This window comes from Eretmochelys imbricata, chromosome 1, assembly GCF_965152235.1.
Source record: "Eretmochelys imbricata isolate rEreImb1 chromosome 1, rEreImb1.hap1, whole genome shotgun sequence".
Taxonomy (NCBI): domain Eukaryota; kingdom Metazoa; phylum Chordata; order Testudines; family Cheloniidae; genus Eretmochelys; species Eretmochelys imbricata.
In genome coordinates, this window is record NC_135572.1 from 236,883,859 (window position 1) to 236,903,392 (window position 19,534).

At 39.6% G+C, this 19,534-nt stretch overlaps 1 protein-coding gene across 1 annotated transcript in view; it reads left to right on the forward strand.

The window, feature by feature from the left end:
- Positions 1 to 19,534, forward strand: part of EFCAB6 (EF-hand calcium binding domain 6) — a 135,556-nt gene that overhangs the window by 34,141 nt on the left and 81,881 nt on the right. The window contains exons 6-8 of the mRNA XM_077807448.1: positions 9,703 to 9,821; positions 14,582 to 14,754; positions 16,669 to 16,817. Of these exons, the coding sequence (XP_077663574.1) occupies positions 9,703 to 9,821; positions 14,582 to 14,754; positions 16,669 to 16,817 (441 nt within the window). The remainder of the gene's footprint in view (positions 1 to 9,702; positions 9,822 to 14,581; positions 14,755 to 16,668; positions 16,818 to 19,534) is intronic.

The window sequence follows — 19,534 nt, forward strand, 5'->3', positions numbered from 1 at the left end:
AACCTGTTCTAGGGAGAGAAGAGATGAGCAATGGAGTGGCCTTCTTTGCTCCAGTCACTGAAGGTGAAAAAAACAATCTTTTGCTCAATCCTCTTGCTTTCCTTGGCTGAGTCCTGGGAGATATTTGAACTATGAGTCCTCTTCAGAAGGTTATTCAAGCAGGGTAGAACATACTCTCCCCATTGGGATGTCAGGGAAAGCTTGGAGCTTTGATATCATGCCCTAAGCCTGATTGCCAAGCATGGTAATTAAGTGAGCTGGAAACACAGATTCTGTCTCTGGGAAGGGGGTAGTTAGAAAGGGAATATGAGTCAGCAGACAGAGCGTGGGTCTTTGATTCAGGAACACTGAGTAATCCCAGATCAGCACTGATTTGCTTGGTAACCTCAGGCAAATCACTTAACCTTTCTGTGCTTAGTTTCCCCGCCTGTATAAGGGGATAATTATACTTACCTCACTGGGGTGATATGAGGATTGATTAATTAATGATTGTACAGGAGTTTAAAATATAATACGCTCTGCCCTGTAAGTGCTAAGTATTAATTAAGTGTCCACTTGATACTTTTGGCATTATGATTCCAGGGTCCCTGCCAGCTTTTACTGTCATAAACCCTAGCAGAGGTACCTCTGTCAGAGGGCAGGTGTGGAAGTGAAAAGTGGCCACTGCCTCTATTCTACTGGGGGTCTTCAAAAGGCAGTGCCTGCAGTCCTAAGGTGGGCTAAACTGCCCCAGGAGGATGGGCATCCAAGGCAACTGGAGGATACACTAATTCCGTGCATCTCTTTACCATTCTTTGCTTGTGGATTCCTGTGGAGCCCTGGCTGTGATTTAAAGCTGCTCCTCTTCGGTGGAAATTTTGAAAGAGGGCAGGTGAATTGCCCCTGGAATTCAGGAATATCAGCTGGTGGAGGTAGGTATAATTAACACCACGAACAGAGGAGAATCTAGCTGTGTGTTTACCACATGGCAGTTTCCAATATATCCTCTTGGAATTTGGAACTGCTTTCACGGATGCATACGCCATAAGGTCCATGGAGCTTTTGTCAGCAGCAATCTTGGAGGCTGTTTTCTGTTGGATAAGGGCCTAAAGGAAAATTAAACAAATTAGGATGGGCCGTTCTTTTGTTGTTGGTCCCCCTGTCCCCACCACAAGCAACCTCCAAAATAATTTTTAGCCTGTCTTTGCTGGTTGGGCTTACTGTTTCAATTTTTATATCTTTTCTGACTGGGACATTCTCCAGAATTACATCCCAACAAAACCAATTAAATAATTTTGTACATGCAATTATAGAACAGAAGCAATACTCTTCTAAAGCCAGCAATCAACAAACAAAACAATGCTTTATTTGACAATAAAGCTTGTGTTTGGCACTGAAATCTGAAAGGTAGTAAATCTATAAAAAATGTTACTAGATCTCCATAAGTACTGAATAATAAAAAAGATCACAGATTTTTATTTGGGTTTTTCTTTAAATGTTCAACAATGACGATGTTTCAGATAAAACTTCTGAAGCTTAACATATAAAATAATGATACAGATTCACCTTTATATTGGAGAACAGAAGATCAGAAATAATGAATTACTTCTTTTAAAAATTGCTTTCATCCTATCTTGCTTAGTAAAAATCACAAAACTACAGTTACGTTCTCCTAAAGAAGCCTGTTAAACTTGAGAGATTTTATATGTAACCAAACTGTACCTGAATTCCTTATTAGGATGGACCATTAAGCATCTTGGAGTCTATTCTCCACTGAAAGTACATGGGTGACATCATTAATGATGATAGTGCATTGAGGGAAAGCTATTAGTGCCCTGTTCCAGGGATGAGAAAGCTTTAACTTTTTGAGGGCAATTAAAATCATGGGCCAGATTCACTGCTACACCAGCAGTTTTGTACTGCTCTAGTTAAGATGGGTTTATGGTTGTTTGCAGCACAAAGGAATAGACATGCCAGTAAATCTGGTTCTCTATCTCCATCATAGAATCATAGAATATCAGGGTTGGAAGGGACCCCTGAAGGTCATCTAGTCCAACCCCCTGCTCGAAGCAGGACCAATTCCCAGTTAAATCATCCCAGCCAGGGCTTTGTCAAGCCTGACCTTAAAAACTTCCAAGGAAGGAGATTCCACCACCTCCCTAGGCAACGCATTCCAGTGTTTCACCACCCTCTTAGTGAAAAAGTTTTTCCTAATATCTAAACCTCCCCCACTGCAACTTGAGGCCATTACTCCTCGTTCTGTCATCTGCTACCATTGAGAACAGTCTAGAGCCATCCTCTTTGGAACCCCCTTTCAGGTAGTTGAAAGCAGCTATCAAATCCCCCCTCATTCTTCTCTTCTGCAGGCTAAACAATCCCAGCTCCCTCAGCCTCTCCTCATAAGTCATGTGTTCTAGACCCCTAATCATTTTTGTTGCCCTTCGCTGGACTCTCTCCAATTTATCCACATCCTTCTTGTAGTGTGGGGCCCAAAACTGGACACAGTACTCCAGATGAGGCCTCACCAATGTCGAATAGAGGGGGACGATCACGTCCCTCGATCTGCTCGCTATGCCCCTACGTATACATCCCAAAATGCCATTGGCCTTCTTGGCAACAAGGGCACACTGCTGACTCATATCCAGCTTCTCGTCCACTGTCACCCCTAGGTCCTTTTCCGCAGAACTGCTGCCTAGCCATTCGGTCCCTAGTCTGTAGCGGTGCATTGGATTCTTCCGTCCTAAGTGCAGGACCCTGCACTTATCCTTATTGAACCTCATCAGATTTCTTTTGGCCCAATCCTCCAATTTGTCTAGGTCCTTCTGTATCCTATCCCTCCCCTCCAGCGTATCTACCACTCCTCCCAGTTTAGTATCGTCCGCAAATTTGCTGAGAGTGCAATCCACACCATCCTCCAGATCATTTATGAAGATATTGAACAAAACCGGCCCCAGGACCGACCCCTGGGGCACTCCACTTGACACCGGCTGCCAGCTAGACATGGAGCCATTGATCACTACCCGTTGAGCCCGACAATCTAGCCAGCTTTCTACCCACCCTATAGTGCATTCATCCAGCCCATACTTCCTTAACTTGCTGACAAGAATACTGTGGGAGACCGTGTCAAAAGCTTTGCTAAAGTCAAGAAACAATACATCCACTGCTTTCCCTTCATCCACAGAACCAGTAATCTCATGTTAAAAGGCGATTAGATTAGTCAGGCATGACCTTCCCTTGGTGAATCCATGCTGGCTGTTCCTGATCACTTTCCTTTCATGCAAGTACTTCAAGATTGATTCTTTGAGGACCTGCTCCATGATTTTTCCAGGGACTGAGGTGAGGCTGACTGGCCTGTAGTTCCCAGGATCCTCCTTCTTCCCTTTTTTAAAGATTGGCACTACATTAGCCTTTTTCCAGTCATCCGGGACTTCCCCGGTTCGCCACGAGTTTTCAAAGATAATGGCCAATGGCTCTGCAATCTCAGCCGCCAATTCCTTCAGCACTCTCGGATGCAACTCGTCCGGCCCCATGGACTTGTGCACGTCCAGCTTTTCTAAATAGTCCCTAACCACCTCTATCTCCACAGAGGGCTGGCCATCTCTTCCCCATTTTGTGATGCCCAGCGTAGCAGTCTGGGAGCTGACCTTGTTAGTGAAAACAGAGGCAAAAAAAGCATTGAGTACATTAGCTTTTTCCACATCCTCTGTCACTAGGTTGCCTCCCTCATTCATTAAGGGGCCCACACTTTCCTTGGCTTTCTTCTTGTTGCCAACATACCTGAAGAAACCCTTCTTGTTACTCTTGACATCTCTCGCTAGCTGCAGCTCCAGGTGCGATTTGGCCCTCCTGATTTGGCCCTCCTCCACAATACTCCATCCTCATAAATCACCCTTCCCCTGACCCAGCATGTCTTAAGTGAATATTATCCAAGTGCATAAACTTAGTTCACTTATTAATGGGCTTTTGCGTATAACATCATAGGTAAATAGGAAAGGGCAACAAATAAAATGGCAAAGTCCAGGTGTTCTCATGTATCTCCTGAGTGCCTTAGTCATTTTCTGACTTCCCAGGAGTGATCAGCACAAGTGAAATGCCTCCACTTTCACATTCCAGAAATTTCAATGACTAGCTAGGCTGCTCCAAAAAAATAAAATAAAAAACTAAAAAGGTTTTTCCGTGAGAGATGATAACAGCTGAGAAACTAGAAAAGGCTAGCAGGAAACTGAGCAAATGTAACTCTTGTGGCAAGACACCAAAAGCTGCACTTCCTATACTTCTTTGCCTAACAGTCCAAGTCTCAGAGCAATTATCTGTGGAGGTCCCCACCAAAAATCCACAGCCACCCCCTAACTAAAGTCCATGGGCAACTTTCACTCTTCTTTAGCATTCCAGGGTCTGAGATCAGGTAGGCCGAGAGGTCTTCTTTTCTTTAAGAATATTATCATTCCTCCCTCTCTTCTTCCTGTTTTTCATTCCTAATTTGTTAAAGCCAGAGCCTAGATGGAAGATCCTGCCTCACTAAAGAGCCTAAAAAGCCAGCTGCATTAAAAAGAAACCAGTATCCTCTGTACTGCTAGTCTAGTTTAAATTGGCTTCTGTTCCTGAGGTTCCCAGTGATGTTTCCTTAGATATTAGGAGCCTCACTTTCAGTGACATGAACCCATAGAGGAACTAAACCATTAGATTCTCAATTGGCTGGTATACTGTATCGCTTTAATAGCTCTGGGCAATATAGATTTAAATGGCATGGGTTTTTCAGATGAAGGCTGCATTTGTCAGAACAGACTAGTTCTGAAGTTTTGCTTTGGAGGACCTGAAACTTTTTCCAATCCTCCCAGTTAACAGGCTCCTGGCTCTTACCATCCTTTTTGTCTCTGGAATTTGTTCTAAACTACAGCAGAGCCTAGTCAACCGGAGAGATAACTTCCAGACCAACTTAGAATGAAAAGACGGCTATACAGGTGTTTCTGTGTCTTCAGTGTTGTCCCTTCTACTGGAGTCTACTGCTACTTTGCCTTCTGGTGTTCTCCTTCAAGGTAGTTTCCTGTGTTCATGTCTACTCTGTGCTCAGAACTCTGCAGCTGTTTCTGATTCAAGCCCAAGCCCATTGAATATTTGGCTTGGAGTGATTGATAAATGTTTCTGCCCAAGACAAAACTTCTCTTGTGGTGTTCTGGGACCGTGTTGAATCTCTCCCTTGACTTTAAGGGTCTTTGGATCAGGACTATAATTATAAAGAGGGCTTTCTCTGACCACAAATGTCAGTCTTTAGGGTGGGAGACACAAAAGGAGCTGTGTGCTTTTGGGAAAATGGTCATAGTCAATGATCAGGCTCCATATAAATGCATGAGATCCAAGAGCCGTGTGAAGGACACTATTTAGCCTCAGGAACTTTCTCTCAGATAGGCCAGACCTACTCTAGATAGACAAGTCAGTAGTTTGTAGTATAGTTGAAATGATACTAAGTACCTGTCAATGAGAGAAAAAGTCTGGCAGCTCTGAAGTCTTGTCCTCTCACAAAAAAAGGCAAACCAGCTCCCAGTTGATCTGTGCCGGCACAATCTTGCCTGGAAAGAATGGTCCCTAGCTTTCTCCCTCCCATCCATAGATCTTTATGCCTACCTGACAAATACCATTCTCCTGTACCCAGTACTTAGACCTTCAGGCTTTCACAGTTATACAGTCCAATGGTCCTAGTGGACTTTAAACTCATCCAAGCCTCTCATCAGTGCTGACACTTCCCTGTTTTGGAATGGCTATTTTAACAAAAAGCAATGGACCTTGACTCTCTCATTGGTATCCTGGATTTGTCTGAGAACAAGGCAATCTCTTCTCCTATATTGTGGAAGGGGTGCTCAGATATTGTAGGAAGGGTAGTGGGCAGATACAGTACCAATTCTTAAATACCACACATAGAAGATTTTTCTTAAGAGTCAGATGCTCAAGATGAAGTTGTCCCCTGGCACTTTTAGTGTACTCATCTGGCAGTTATGCAGCAAATAACTCAAGGTTATTTTCCTTGTCAGCATTTCAGAGCAAATCTTTATGTAAAAAGTGAAATGTTCTTAAACAATGGGCTGGAAAGAATAATGGGTACATTTGTTTTTTTTTAATTATAATGACAAAATAGCATTCATATTTGTTAAAAATAGAAAGTAGAAAAATAACAAAATAATTCTAGTAATGACAAAATTTTGATATTTAGAAAATCAGCACTGCCTTATGTCCACATTACATTTAATTTGAATCTTCTGTAACTGGCTAATTTTTTTAAAAGGGTAGGGAGTGATTGGGTGTTCTTTAAATAATGTGCTGAAATTTTAAAAAAATGCACACTTTAAAATGTGTACAAGGATATTTTTGCTCCCTTGTTCATGTTTGTGTAAAGGTCTTTTCAATAGTGGAAAAATAACTCCAGCCCAGACCCTTAGTAACCCTTAGGAACAGGCTTACCTTTAAGGAAGTCAGTAGTCCTGTTGATTTCAATGGGACTACTCATGGCTCTGATTCAGAAAAAGCATTTATATTCAGGAAGGATGCTTAAACACATGCTTAAATCCCATTAAATCAATGATAGTATTAAAGTTATGCATGTGCATAAATGTTTAAGGGTCAGGGCCTTAGTACTTTCCTGATTTGGGATTTATTTGCTCAAAATTAAGCACATGTGTGTTTGCAACATCAGGATTTAATTAGGGGTCTGATCCAAAGCCCATTTAAGACAATGACTTTCCATTGACTTTAACTGGCTTTGGATTACTGAGAATACAGGGGAAACAGTGAAAGTGACTACACATGGTACTGTCAAATATACAAAGTAAACACACAAATAATACAGGTGTTTTATTTGTCAGCTGACATCTTTCAGTCGTAGTAACCTGAAATATTACTACATACAAGGCACAGCAAACATCCCTTTAAACAGTAGTTCTCAAACTTTTGTACTGTTGACCCCTTTCACATAGCAAACCTCTGAGTGTGACCCTCCTTATACATTAAAAACACTTTTTAGTATATTTAATACCATTATAAATGCTGGATGCAAAGCAGGGTTTAAGGTGGAGGCTGACAGCTCACGACCCCCCATGTAATAACCTCGCAACCCCCGAGGGGTCCCAACCCCCAGTTTGAGAACTCCTGCCTTTAAAGATGGCACTTTTTGTTTAAGTATGGGTTTGCCCTTGTGTCCTTGGACAACATTTCTGAGTACAGTATGTTCATTGTGCTGTGCATCAGTGGATTGCCACCCTATTTTATCTATCCATTCTAATCTAATCTATTTTTTTCATTTCCAGCATCACCACCACTGCAGTTATGAGTAACCAGTATAATTCATAGTACCTTTAGGATCAAAGAAGTTATGTAAATAATTCTGAGTACTGTACTATAAATATCACAATACGGTAAACATCAGTGAGGCTATTTATTACTTTTCCACATGGAGACTGGAATAAAAAGGAATGCCACTTAGTGATTTCAATTTTAAAAGCAGTCTATCCATCAGGATGATTCTGCTCAAGAATTCTTGTTTTAAAGCCTATAAACATGGTTTCCCCCGCCCCAGGAATGAATGTTTCATTATTTAATTCCTTCAGTAAATACAAGGATCAGTTCTACTTCCAGTGAAGCCAATGGCAAAAGTCCTGTTGATTTCAGTGGGAGCAGGATTTGCACCATTGTTTGTGGATGCTGTAAAGAAAAGCTCACTCTCCATTTACTATATCTTCAAGCTGCACCATGTCCTTTTCATAGTAACCTAAGGTAGTGATAAAGCATGCAGCATATGATTCTGATCCACACTTACGGCTTGGGTTTTTTGGTTCCCTTTTAATGGTTCAATGCTAAGAGCAGCTTGTAATGCATAATGATGTTCTGAACAAATAATTAGTGGTGTTGTTCCATTTTTGGGTTGACGGAATTGATTTTTTAACTTTGACATATGAAAATCCAGAAAAAGCCTTCTTGTTCAATCACCAGACACTGCCTGATATCAGTAACAATACAGCTTATGGGGGATGGAGCTTTTCAGGTGTTAGCAATTGGAGCATCCATGTGTTGATGAAAACTGTCACTTTTGTTTTTAGTGGTAGATAATGAGTGAAGTGTTCATTTTTGATAATTTGTGTGTATATCTGGGTTTAACAGTATTTGAATGTTACAAAAACTGAGCTCCAAAAAAGTATGAATTGCAAACAGATATATCATGAGTGACATGTCATTTATACCAAGATATAGCATTAACCTGATCTTTAACATGGCTTTTTTTGTCATGATTGGACTGTCAGTGTTCAAATAAGCCAGTCACACAATGTTTGTGAAGTATTTCCTTTATTTTGAATTTGTACAGGGAAGTTTGCTTCAAATTGGAAGATGGTCTATCCATGTTATTATTAATAAGTTTTTCTGTCATGCTTTACAGATTTTGAACCACTGTACAAATATTAACTAGTTATTCCTTTGGGTATGTAGGCACTATATCCCACTTTTATAGATGGGGAAACTGAGGTAAAAGGAGGTTAAGTGACTTGCCCAAGTTGCTTATCGAAAAGGAGATTGAGGGGTGGCTTCATTTAGAGTCTCTCTCCACAGGGAGAGAATAGTACAGGCTCTTTAATTTAATGGAGAAGGGCATAACAAGAACCAGTGACTGGAAGCTGAAGCCGGAGGAATTCAAATGAGAAATTAGGCACAAAGTTTTAACCATGAGTGTGATTAACCATGGGAACAAACTACCAAGCAAAGTGGTGGATTTGTCATTTTTTGTTGTCTTCAGATCAAGACTGGATGCCTTTTGGGAAGATATGCTTTAGTGTACCACAAGTTATTGGTCTCAATACAGGGACAACTGGCCTGTGATATACACTAGGTCAGACTAGATGATCTAGTGGTATAGTTAGGCCTTAAACTCTATGCATCTCTGAATTGTACTACAAAAATCTCCGCTTTCATTTAAAAAAATTACATATTTTTAGTGATTAGGAAGATAAACTTGGAAACATCAAGTGTGTGTTGTCTCACACAAACCTTCAGCCAACCTGAAACCATAGTTCGAAAGGTGTGAACTACCCATTGATTTCAATGGGTTGACTTAAATCTAAAGAGGACAACCTAACTGTTCATTCTATTAACTATTTCACCATTGATTAGCACAAATATTTAGCAAATATGTTCATCCCAATCCCAAATTGTTTCTCAGACTGGAAAATTTAATATAAAAATAAATTACACCGGGGATATGGTTCTAATTGTAACATTCATTTCCACATTTAATTCAATAAAAAATTCAAAATTTTAATTCAAATAAAGCTGCTGCAGAATATCCAGCCCATTGGATCTGACTGCTGCAAAACCCAGGCACATTGTAATAGAATTTAGGTTCCATTTGCCATAGATTACACTAGGCTTTGATTAAGAATTTCCATAGTTTTCTTATGTAATTGAACTAATTTCTGTGCACATCTATTAACATTTGTATCAGGTATCTGGTCAGCCAAATCACATGGTAGTGTGGCATTGAGTAATAGTATGCAGATGACTCACACACCACATATATAAATTCTGGGGGGAAATAATACAATGTGTATATGCAAAAAATACCACCTTCCCTCTCTTAATTTTTACATAATATTCTGTAAAGATCATATATGTTTATTTTCCAATGTTTCACTACAGATTTGACAGAGAATAATGTTGTTCACTGAAAGGAGTTGCTTTTTTTTCCAGACTGTGGAATCATTCCTGTGTTGGTAAAACGAATACATTGGATTATAAAGAATTTCTGAAGAACCTTGGTATACATATGGGTACAATTAAGAAAAATGCAACAGAAAACCAATGCCTAGGTAGGTGCTCATAAGGAGAATGTATAGTGTAGGCTTTGGGAAAGCGAAGTTTTCACTTGGGGCCTGATTCTACTCCTGCTGAAATCAATGGGAGTTAGATCGGGCCCTTACATGGCAACTTTAGTCTGAAATTTTCAAAGAAGCCCAAGACAACTATGTGCCATTTAGGGGATGGTCTCTCTTAGAGTGGTTTGAAAAGCTCATCCACAGTGTATCAACACTGCTCATAGGGCCAAGGGTTCAAAAAGTGACACCCAAGTGCATGTGTAAAAAGTATAGTCACAGTTGAAGCTTATTTGCTGCAATTATGCCTTTAGATTTTAAGAGTTCATGTACAAATAGCTATTGGAGTACTGTGCTTAATGTGGTTGTATGTACAATCAAAGGGCTGCACACTCAGTCATGTTTTTTGTGCATCACCTTCTGGCCTTCATTTTTGAAAATATGTCCCATAATGTATATCAGAGTCTACGGACTTTTGAATGCATTTTAAGAAAAGGACACTGTCAATATGTTTTTTTTATAATTTAAAAATAATAATTATGTTTGCATTAAACCCTTAGAAGCTTGGAACTAAAATCTGTTTCTTTAAAAACCTATTTTTCTACTTGATGTATGCAGCTGGGTTTGTTGTTGTAGGGTTACTTGCAAGTGCTGGTCTTTCTGCCAAGTGAGTTTTCATTTCTCTTTGTTTAAAAAAAATAGTATTTAAACATAATATCAGAGGAAAAAAAGCCAATAAAGAATTACACAGACTTTGCAACCTGAAGAAAAGACCGTAAGCTAAATTTTGAGCCTACCAACTTGAAACATTGCGCCTTTCATTTCTACTATTCAGACTTAATACTTCACAAAGAGTCACAAAAGAACAAATTAACCTTTCACAGTTGTCTAGAAAAGCCCAGCCAACAGTCATAGTACTGAACTGATCCACTGCCTGACAAAAAGTCTTCCATTGGGTAGTGGGACTTATTTTTAAACCAACATTAAATGGATAGCCTGATTTTCAAAGGTGCTGAGTACAGGCTGTTCCTATTGACTTCAGTGGATGCTCAGCACTTCTGAAAATCATACCATTAGAATCTTTTTTTATTTAATTGTACTTTCCCCCTCTTCATTCTGAAACAGGGTTGTGTGTACACAGAATGATGTAAAGTTTATGAAATATTACAAAATAAAATAGCTTAGAAAATAATTGGTAAAATAACCACAGCTGCTAAGCGCTTGGTTTTTTACATAGTGTGGCCAACTGACATCATAACCAAAGCTGGTGCTCCAAAGTCAAATCCCACTCTGCTTTGATCAACAAAGCAGTTGTAAAGGTGAACATTATCTTAGATAAACCCATTCACCTAGTAAACATAGGGCAGTATTTAGGGTAGAGATCAGAATGGGTAAACTAGAAAGATAAAAGGAGGAGAAGGGTGGATGTAGTGGGAGAAGAGACATTGAAGATGGTGCACTGGAGTGGTTAATTAAATTGGGCCTGGTGCTGAAAGTAGCTGAACACCGTCAACTCCCACTGACGTCAGCTGAGCATATCAAACACCTTGCAAGAGGCTCTCAGTAGAATCAGAATTATTATCACACGTGGTAATGTTATAATACGTATCTATATCTGAAGCCTGAAAAATATGTAGTACTCTTAATAAGGCAGGTTTCAGAGTAGCAGCCGCATTAGTCTGTATTTGCAAAAAGAAAAGGAGTACTTGTGGCACCTTAGAGATTAACAAATTTATTTGAGCATAAGCTTTCGTGAGCTACAGCTCACTTCTTTGTTAGTCTCTAAGGTGTCACAAGTACTCCTTTTCTTAATAAGGCAGAAATTCCTCTGGTCTATTTAGCTCTATACTGATATAGGATTACAGTTCACCTCCAAATTGAAATTCTGATGGCCAGTGTCATCAGGCTGTTTGTTCCACAGCTCCTCCTATTATATAATGTTTTTATTCAGCAACAGGGGAACTCGAATGGGCAAGCTCACAGAATCCTACTTTTATTAGGGAAGAAGATGGGTCAATGGATAAAGCACAAGTCTGTGAGTCAGGAGACCTGGGTTTTCACCTCCCACTCTGTCATTCACAGACTTTAAGGGAGAAGGGACTATCATGATCATCTAGTCTGACCGCCTGCACACTGCAGGCCACAGAACCTCACCCACCCATTCCTGTAATAGGTCAGTCACCGCTGACTGAGTTACTGAAGTTCTCAAATCTTGATTTAAAGACTTGAAGTTACAGAGAATGCACCATTTACTCTAGTTCAAATCAGCAAGTGATCCGTGCCCCATGCTGCAGAGGAAAGTGAAACCCCCCCACCAGCTAATCTGAGCTGGGGAAAAATTCCTTCCCAACCTCAAATGTGATCATTTAGACCCTGGGCATGTGGGCAAGATGCACCAACCGGACACCTGGGAAAGTTCTCTGTAGTAACTCCCCATCTAGCATCCCATCTCTGGCCAATGGAGATATTTGCTACTAACAGTCACAGATGGGCCATATCCCATTGTAGATAAACTCATCAAACCATCCCCTCCATAAACTTATCAAGCTCAGCCTTGAAACAGGTTGGGTTTTTGCCTCCCCTACTCTCCTTGGAAGGCTGTTCCAGGACTTCACTCCTCCAATCGTTAGAAACCTTTGTCTAACTTCAAGCCTAAATTTATTGATGGTCAGTTTGTATCCATTTGTTCTTGTGTCCAAATTGGCCTTAAGTTAAATAAGTCCTCTCCTTCCCTGGTGTTTCTCCTTCTGATGTCTTTATGGACAGCAATCATATCTCCCCCCAGTCTTTGTTTTGTTAGGCTAAACAAGTCAAGCTCCTTAAGTCTCCTCTTGTAAGGTAGCGTCTCCATTCCACTGATCTTCCTAGTAGCCCTCCTTTGCGCATGTTCCAGTTTGGATTCATCTTTCTTAAATATGGGAGATCAGAATTGCACACACTATTACAAATGAGGTCTCACCAGTGCCTCATACAATGATAATAACACTTCCCTGTCTCTACTGGAAATACCTCGCCTGATGCAGCCTCAGATTGCATTAATCTTTTTCACTGCTGCATCATGTTGGCAACTCATAGTCATTCTGTGATTGACCAATACATCCAAGCCTTTCTCCTCCTCTGTCTCTTCCAACCGATGCATCCCCAGCTGACAGCAAAAGTTCTTATTATTAGTTCCTAAGTGCATGACCTTGCGCTTTGCACTATTAAATTTCATCTGTTTCTGTTATTCCAGTTTTCAGGGTCATCCAGATTTTCTTGTGTGATATTTTGGTCCTCCTCTGTATTGAGAAAACCTCCCAACTTTGTGTCATCTTCAAATTTTATTAAAACACTCCCACTTATTGTACCCAGGTAATTAAGGAAAATGTTCAATAAGATTGGTCCCAAGACAGATCCCTGAGGAACTCCACTAGTAACCTCCCTCCAGCCTAACAGTTCAACTTTCAGTATGACCTGTCATAGTCTCCCTTTTAACCTGTTCCTTAAACACCTTTTTACCACACTGACTCACTGGGTGATCTTTGACAAGGATCTTAACTTCTGTTTGTCAGGTTCCCCATCTATAACATGTGGATAAATATACTTACCCCCTTTGTAATGTGCTTTGAGGCTCAAGGTCTTGTCTACATACAAATGATGTAAAAACTGATTTGGCTAAACCAGTTTGAAAAGGTTTTAAAAAAAATTTAGTTAAGCCTTGTGGGCACTTCCACTGGTTCAAAACTGATTTATATCACCGACCTCACAAGAAAAACTGCTATAAACCTGTTTTAAATTGAATTAAGAGGGTCCACATAGCTTTTTGCACCAGTTTAATTAAATCAATTTAAAAACATGCCCTTGATCAATCAGGTGCGACTTTGTGAGTTGACCAGGCCTACCGATGAAAAGCATTACACGAGTATTAACAGTTGTCACTTTTATTTATTTATGGCCAGATTCTGATACTTTTTTTGCTGATGTTGAATAGCACCTTACTTCATGAGTTGTCCTATTGAAATGGAGTACTCCAGAAGTAAGATGCTACTCAGTGTGAGAAAGGGTGTTAAAATCTGGATCCGGTCTAGCACAGTGATCACGCTTGGATTCTATACAATGATCAAATTATGCCAGACGTATACCAGAGCTCTTGCCTTGAAGAATTTACATTCTAAAAGCACAGTGTGGATAATATAGAGCACAATATAGTTCAGAGAAAGCAGAAAGTGGGATGGTGATTATTCTAGCTTGAATGCTTCACAGGAAAGTTTTTTGATGGGGAGGGCACTTGGCATATATTAACTAAAGGCTCTTTCAAGGGCTGTGGGCAATATGAAAGAGCACAAATTTAGGAATATGTGAAAGAAACAAAGGGAGCAGTCAAGAGAAACCAGTGTCTTTCAAGGTTAGCTGTCCGAGATTGGTGGGTGGGTTGTCATACATATACTGAAAATGTGTTTTTAGGGGCCTAATTACTCTGTAACAATATTGGTAAAGAGATAAAACTATCAGAATACTCTGTGATATTACATGCTAATAAGAGTATTTGTTAAGATTGTAAGCTACATGAATTAATTCTCCTAAAGAAAAGTGAAGATAAAAAGCACTATTATAAATGCTAAGCTTTGTACCTATTATTCTTCCCTAGAAATCCAGTCTGAGAAATACAAATCAATTGTATTTTGGGCTTATTTTAATGTTTTCCATAAAGACTTCTCTCATGATTTAACAAGAAATGGTCTTCAAAAAGAAATCCAGTTACTTTTATTTCTTTGAAGGTGACAATAGCAGTGACTTTGCTAAAATGAAGTTTTCGTTACCAGCACCGAACTGGCAGGAGACACAAGAGAAGATGCCAAAACAGAATAAGCTGTCACTACAGACTTCACCAGCTGAGTGTAGTGTGATAGAATGCACACTAGATGACATTGAGATGGCTTTTAGGAAAAAGGTAAGGGAGTCCTTAATGTGTCTGAATGCTCTGAAATATGGAGAGGTTGAGCCAGGCATCACACAGAGAGGAGATTACACAGAAAGTTTTGGTGTTCAACATATAAATTAATAATATTTGTGCTGTTTTTTAAAAAGCCCTTAATAGAAATGACAGTTTGTTTTTCATTGCACTTTCTAAAGGTTTCATATCTTGTTTGCCAGGCTCATAGCTTTAAAAATATATATAAATACCTAGGAAAGCACCATTTTTCTAGACTAAAACAAAATAAAAATATTGAAACTCGATGGGTCAGGCAAATCGTATGTGAATCTATCACTTCTCACTGTTAGATCACTTGACTGAATCCCAACCCAGCTCAGTAATGTTTAAAAGTTGTCATCATTTGGCAATTATTTCATGAGGCTCATGAAATAAGCTAGTGGCCTAAGTGCAGTCCCTTGTTCGATATGTGTGAAGCTCATAAATGGCACCCATGCTGGAAGTTTGAACAGAGGTTAAGGGCATGGAGAAGGGGCATGGAGAAGGAGTTAACTCCTTATGCCTTGAGGGGATCCTTCTAGAGCACGGTAGAGGGACAACATGGAGGATCTTGCACCGCCAATTCCATATGTATGTTCTACCTATTTTGTGGATAGAGGAATAGAATCCAAATCTCCTGACAGTCGGTTCTGTCCTTTAACCTCAAGAACCTCCCTCCTTTCTCAGAAGGCTATAGAGAAAGTAAGGGGACGGGATTATGGACCAGAGTTAGTGTTTTAGTACAAATCTAGCCGTACAATCCTATAACTGTACTTCCTCAGCCTTGAAGTGATTGGAGAGTTCTAGTAGGCTGGAGGTCAGCAGGCACTAAGGCTGCAGGGACATCACCTGACCTTCTTTCCCCTTTAGTTCTTGATTCTGAAGTCAGGGTAGGTCCTCCAGAGCCACACAGATTGAGGCCTGGGTTGGTGGCTGGGTACATCTCATCACCCTGTAAACCCTATCAGCCCATGATATTTGTTTTGGACTTCTGAGGTCTCGCCATACATTATCTCTGCCCTGTGATGTCTGCAGTTTTCATTTAGCAGTAAACAGGTTAGAAAAAGGTAGTGTAAAGCACCAAAAAGGGTGATGGAAAGCCCAAGGAATGTTTGTATTATTCAACAAACAGTACTGACTGAACTTTTGGTGAATGAAACCAATCTTCCTGCTGTTCTATTATCTTTACTGAAATTTGCAGTAAGTCCCATAAGCAAAACCGCACTCCCCTAGTTTCTTTGTAACAGCCCATGAACTAAAAGAATAACCAAAGAAATGGGCAATATGTTTATATAACAGGTATATTAACCATTCTGTTTCTTCTAACATTTTTTCTAGCATTCATTATGATCCATTTTAATAAAGAGGAGCTTGCTACTAAGTTACACTAGGGATGTCTTTAAAAGTATATTAAAACAGATGTCTCAAACAGGCAGATCCACCAATATTTTTAGCCCTGAATTTTGAGGTAGAGTTATTATCCCTGGGGGAGGGATAGCTCAGTGGTTTGAGCATTGGCTTGCTAAACCCAGGGTTGTGAGCTCAATCCTTGAGGGGACCATATGGGGCAAAAATTGGGGATAGGTCCTGCTTTGAGCAGGGGGTTGGACTAGATGACCTCCTGAGGGTCCCTTCCAACCCTGGTATTATATGTGCTATATTTCTGTGAGAAACTTGTCTGCCTTGTCACTTGAGTCTCTGTGATTGGGAAATACTGTTTTGTAGTGAGCCTATTAATTAAACATCTGACAGTCAGAGCTTGCCATGGTAACCTATTTGATCAGTTTACAGAGAAGAACACTTAAAAAGGTCTTGTAAAAATACATTATTGTTTTTAAAACTTCATGAGCTTGATTTTTCTGAACAAAACACTATAAATTGTATTCATTTCAGCTGCACTCAGCCTATCAGGACATTGAAAAAGCCTTCAGAGCATTTGATGTTAGTCAGAGTGGATTTGTGTCTTTGGATTACTTAAAGTCAGTCATAAATGGCTTTATATTTCCATTACCAAATGGAACTTTTCAAGAGCTAATGAGTAGGTAAGCGTCATATTGTTTTCTTTAGAGACATTTTTTAACATTGCAACTTCATAACTTGATTATTGCTTTTTGTGACTTCCTTTGTTAATTTGCCTCATTTGTGCCTGTGTTGCAGCATGTATGGAACATAATGTAAAATCTGATTGAACTAGCTAGAGGGCCATGTTTGCAGCAGTTAGCTAGCCAGGCACAATAGAGTGATAGCCTTCACTCAGAATTGCCTTACTTCTATTTGTATGTCATTTTATATTTAGTTTCCTAGTGGGAAGGGTACGCGCTTTCATTGAAGTAAATACTGGTACTTTAAGAGGAATTTACTGCATAAAAATCATCATAACTAAAAAATAACTAAAGTTTAATCCTTGGCATGTTCAAAACCTAATACTCAAATTTCAAAATTTCTTTTTTTCCAAAATGCCTTTTAGATTCAGATAATTATTACTAAATATTATTATTATTTTTATTAATTATTTCTTTGTTAAACATTAACTATGTGGTCAGCCTTATATAAGAAAACAACTGAAGACAGTCTCTGCCCTGAAGAGCATACATTTTACTTATAGGTCTTAGTCAAATTTAGGACAACCACTGTGGATTGAGGGCAGTATGATAGTACCTTGACACCAATGGCAGTTACCTGTGTTGACTGAGGGGCTGGTGACTGCTGGTTCCTGAGAAAGATTTTGATCTTGGCTGGGCTACAACTTGGCAAAAGGCATTTGAAACTTACTTTTAAATGTAAAACTAATGTGCTACTTACTTTACCCCAGAAACAAGGGATGGGATGAATTACTGGAAGAGCAATTTGACCAGTATTACCACTTTATTACCATGTTTGTGTGCTTCAAGCTTGCACTTTTTAAAGGTACTTCTGTTTAAAGGGTTAAATGAAAGTATGAAGTACAGCATACCTTCAATGAAACTTACTAATGCTAACCACTTTGACTATGTAGTGGTCACCAGTAATCACTATAGGATTAACTATAGGAACACTGGGGAGCTAGATGATGTAGTGATGTCACTTCTGGACAACTGAATTTAAATTAAATTAAGATAAAACTCTTCTGAATTTGGAGGGGCATTGCAAAACTAGAACCTGAACTGGACTGAGAGAAGGGCAAATCAGGCCAGCTCCTAGATTAAAACCCAGGTACTAGTTCAGGTTAACCAGACACTGCAGCATTATGGCCAGAATTCAGATACTGTGATAAGCATGATATAGCAGTGATATTTGGATAGAAAAGGATTTTTGGGACACAGCCTGCCCTTAGGCACCTGAGTTAAGTTAAAGGAAATTTTTCAAAATCTAATTTCTTTGGACCTGATTTGAGTTCAAATGTTGCTAGCCAACTCCCCAAACCCACATTTCCCATTTAAAGCCAGAATATGGACATTCTTCGGTATTTTGGTTCAATCTGGACCCACCCTTATACACAGAGACCAAACCCGCAAGAGGAAAATAGGCAGAAGATAGCCTATATTCACAGGCAGCAATACTAAGAGCATATGGACAAATCAAAGAGGAAGGGGAGAACAAAAACTTAACTTTTTAACGAGCTCTTTAACAAAGACAGAGATTGCGAGAGTCTTAAATAGGCACACAAGGCACACAAGTCAGTTCTTACCATGTGAGCAAAGCAGGAACCAGATCATGTGTTACTATTTAAAGATTCCATAACATAGTTTATATATTTAAACTCATTTGTGTGAAAGTAAGATCATCCATGAAAATAATTAGTTGGATTTTTTTTTTCTTGAATGCACTAGTTAACTTTAAAGGTCTCACTGCAGATATACATTTTATATCAGCAGGTGCTGTATGAGAGTATCATCTGCAGTAACTACATTATTTTGTGCATTCAACAGATAAATCTGATTTGCTTCTAGTCATTCACAATGTGATATAACAATGATCAACTATTACTTTGTCAAAAAATATTGCTATCATACTTTCTTCAGTTCATGTCACTCACGAGTTTTAAATCTTAAAGTAAATCTTGCTCTTAAACATAAGCACATAATGGAAAGATTTCTACATGCATTTTTTCATTGGAGTTTTCTCTAGACATTGACAAAATATAGTGTCACTTTAATGATGCTATAAACAGAAATATTCCACCCTACATATACCATATCTTTCAGGTGATATTTCTCAGATAAAGTAATTCAAAAGATGCACCAGTGTGAAAACAACCACAGAGCTTTCTCGTAGTTATGTGGCTGTACTAATGTACATATGGCTTCATGTAGGCTGATAATGAATACAACAATAACTAATAGGGAATGTTGTATGACGTAAAGATTAAAATGATATTTAAATATCGTTGTAACATGGTTCACTCACTACTGGGACAACTTGTGACTAGGTCTGGGGATCAGCTCTTGCCTGGTCTAGCCCCCCATTCTATTGGTTGCTCACTTCATGGGCTTTCTCTCTTTGTGGGTTGCTCGCTCTTCATGACCTGGCCAGAGGACTAAGTCACTATTTAGGCTTCCCCTTTTGGGGGTTAAAGTCCCAGTGGGCAAGCTATCCATATGCCCTGCCAGGCAGTTTTCTGGTCTAAGTCCAGGTCCAGGGCCATTTTCCCAGTGGCTGGCTGGGTAACCCAGGCCCACTCATTACTCCGGATTCCAGCTGGGGGACCCTATGCCTCGCAACCACGGTCTAGTCAATCTCAGACCCTGTTGATATTTTCCTGGGCTCCTTCCTACCTCAC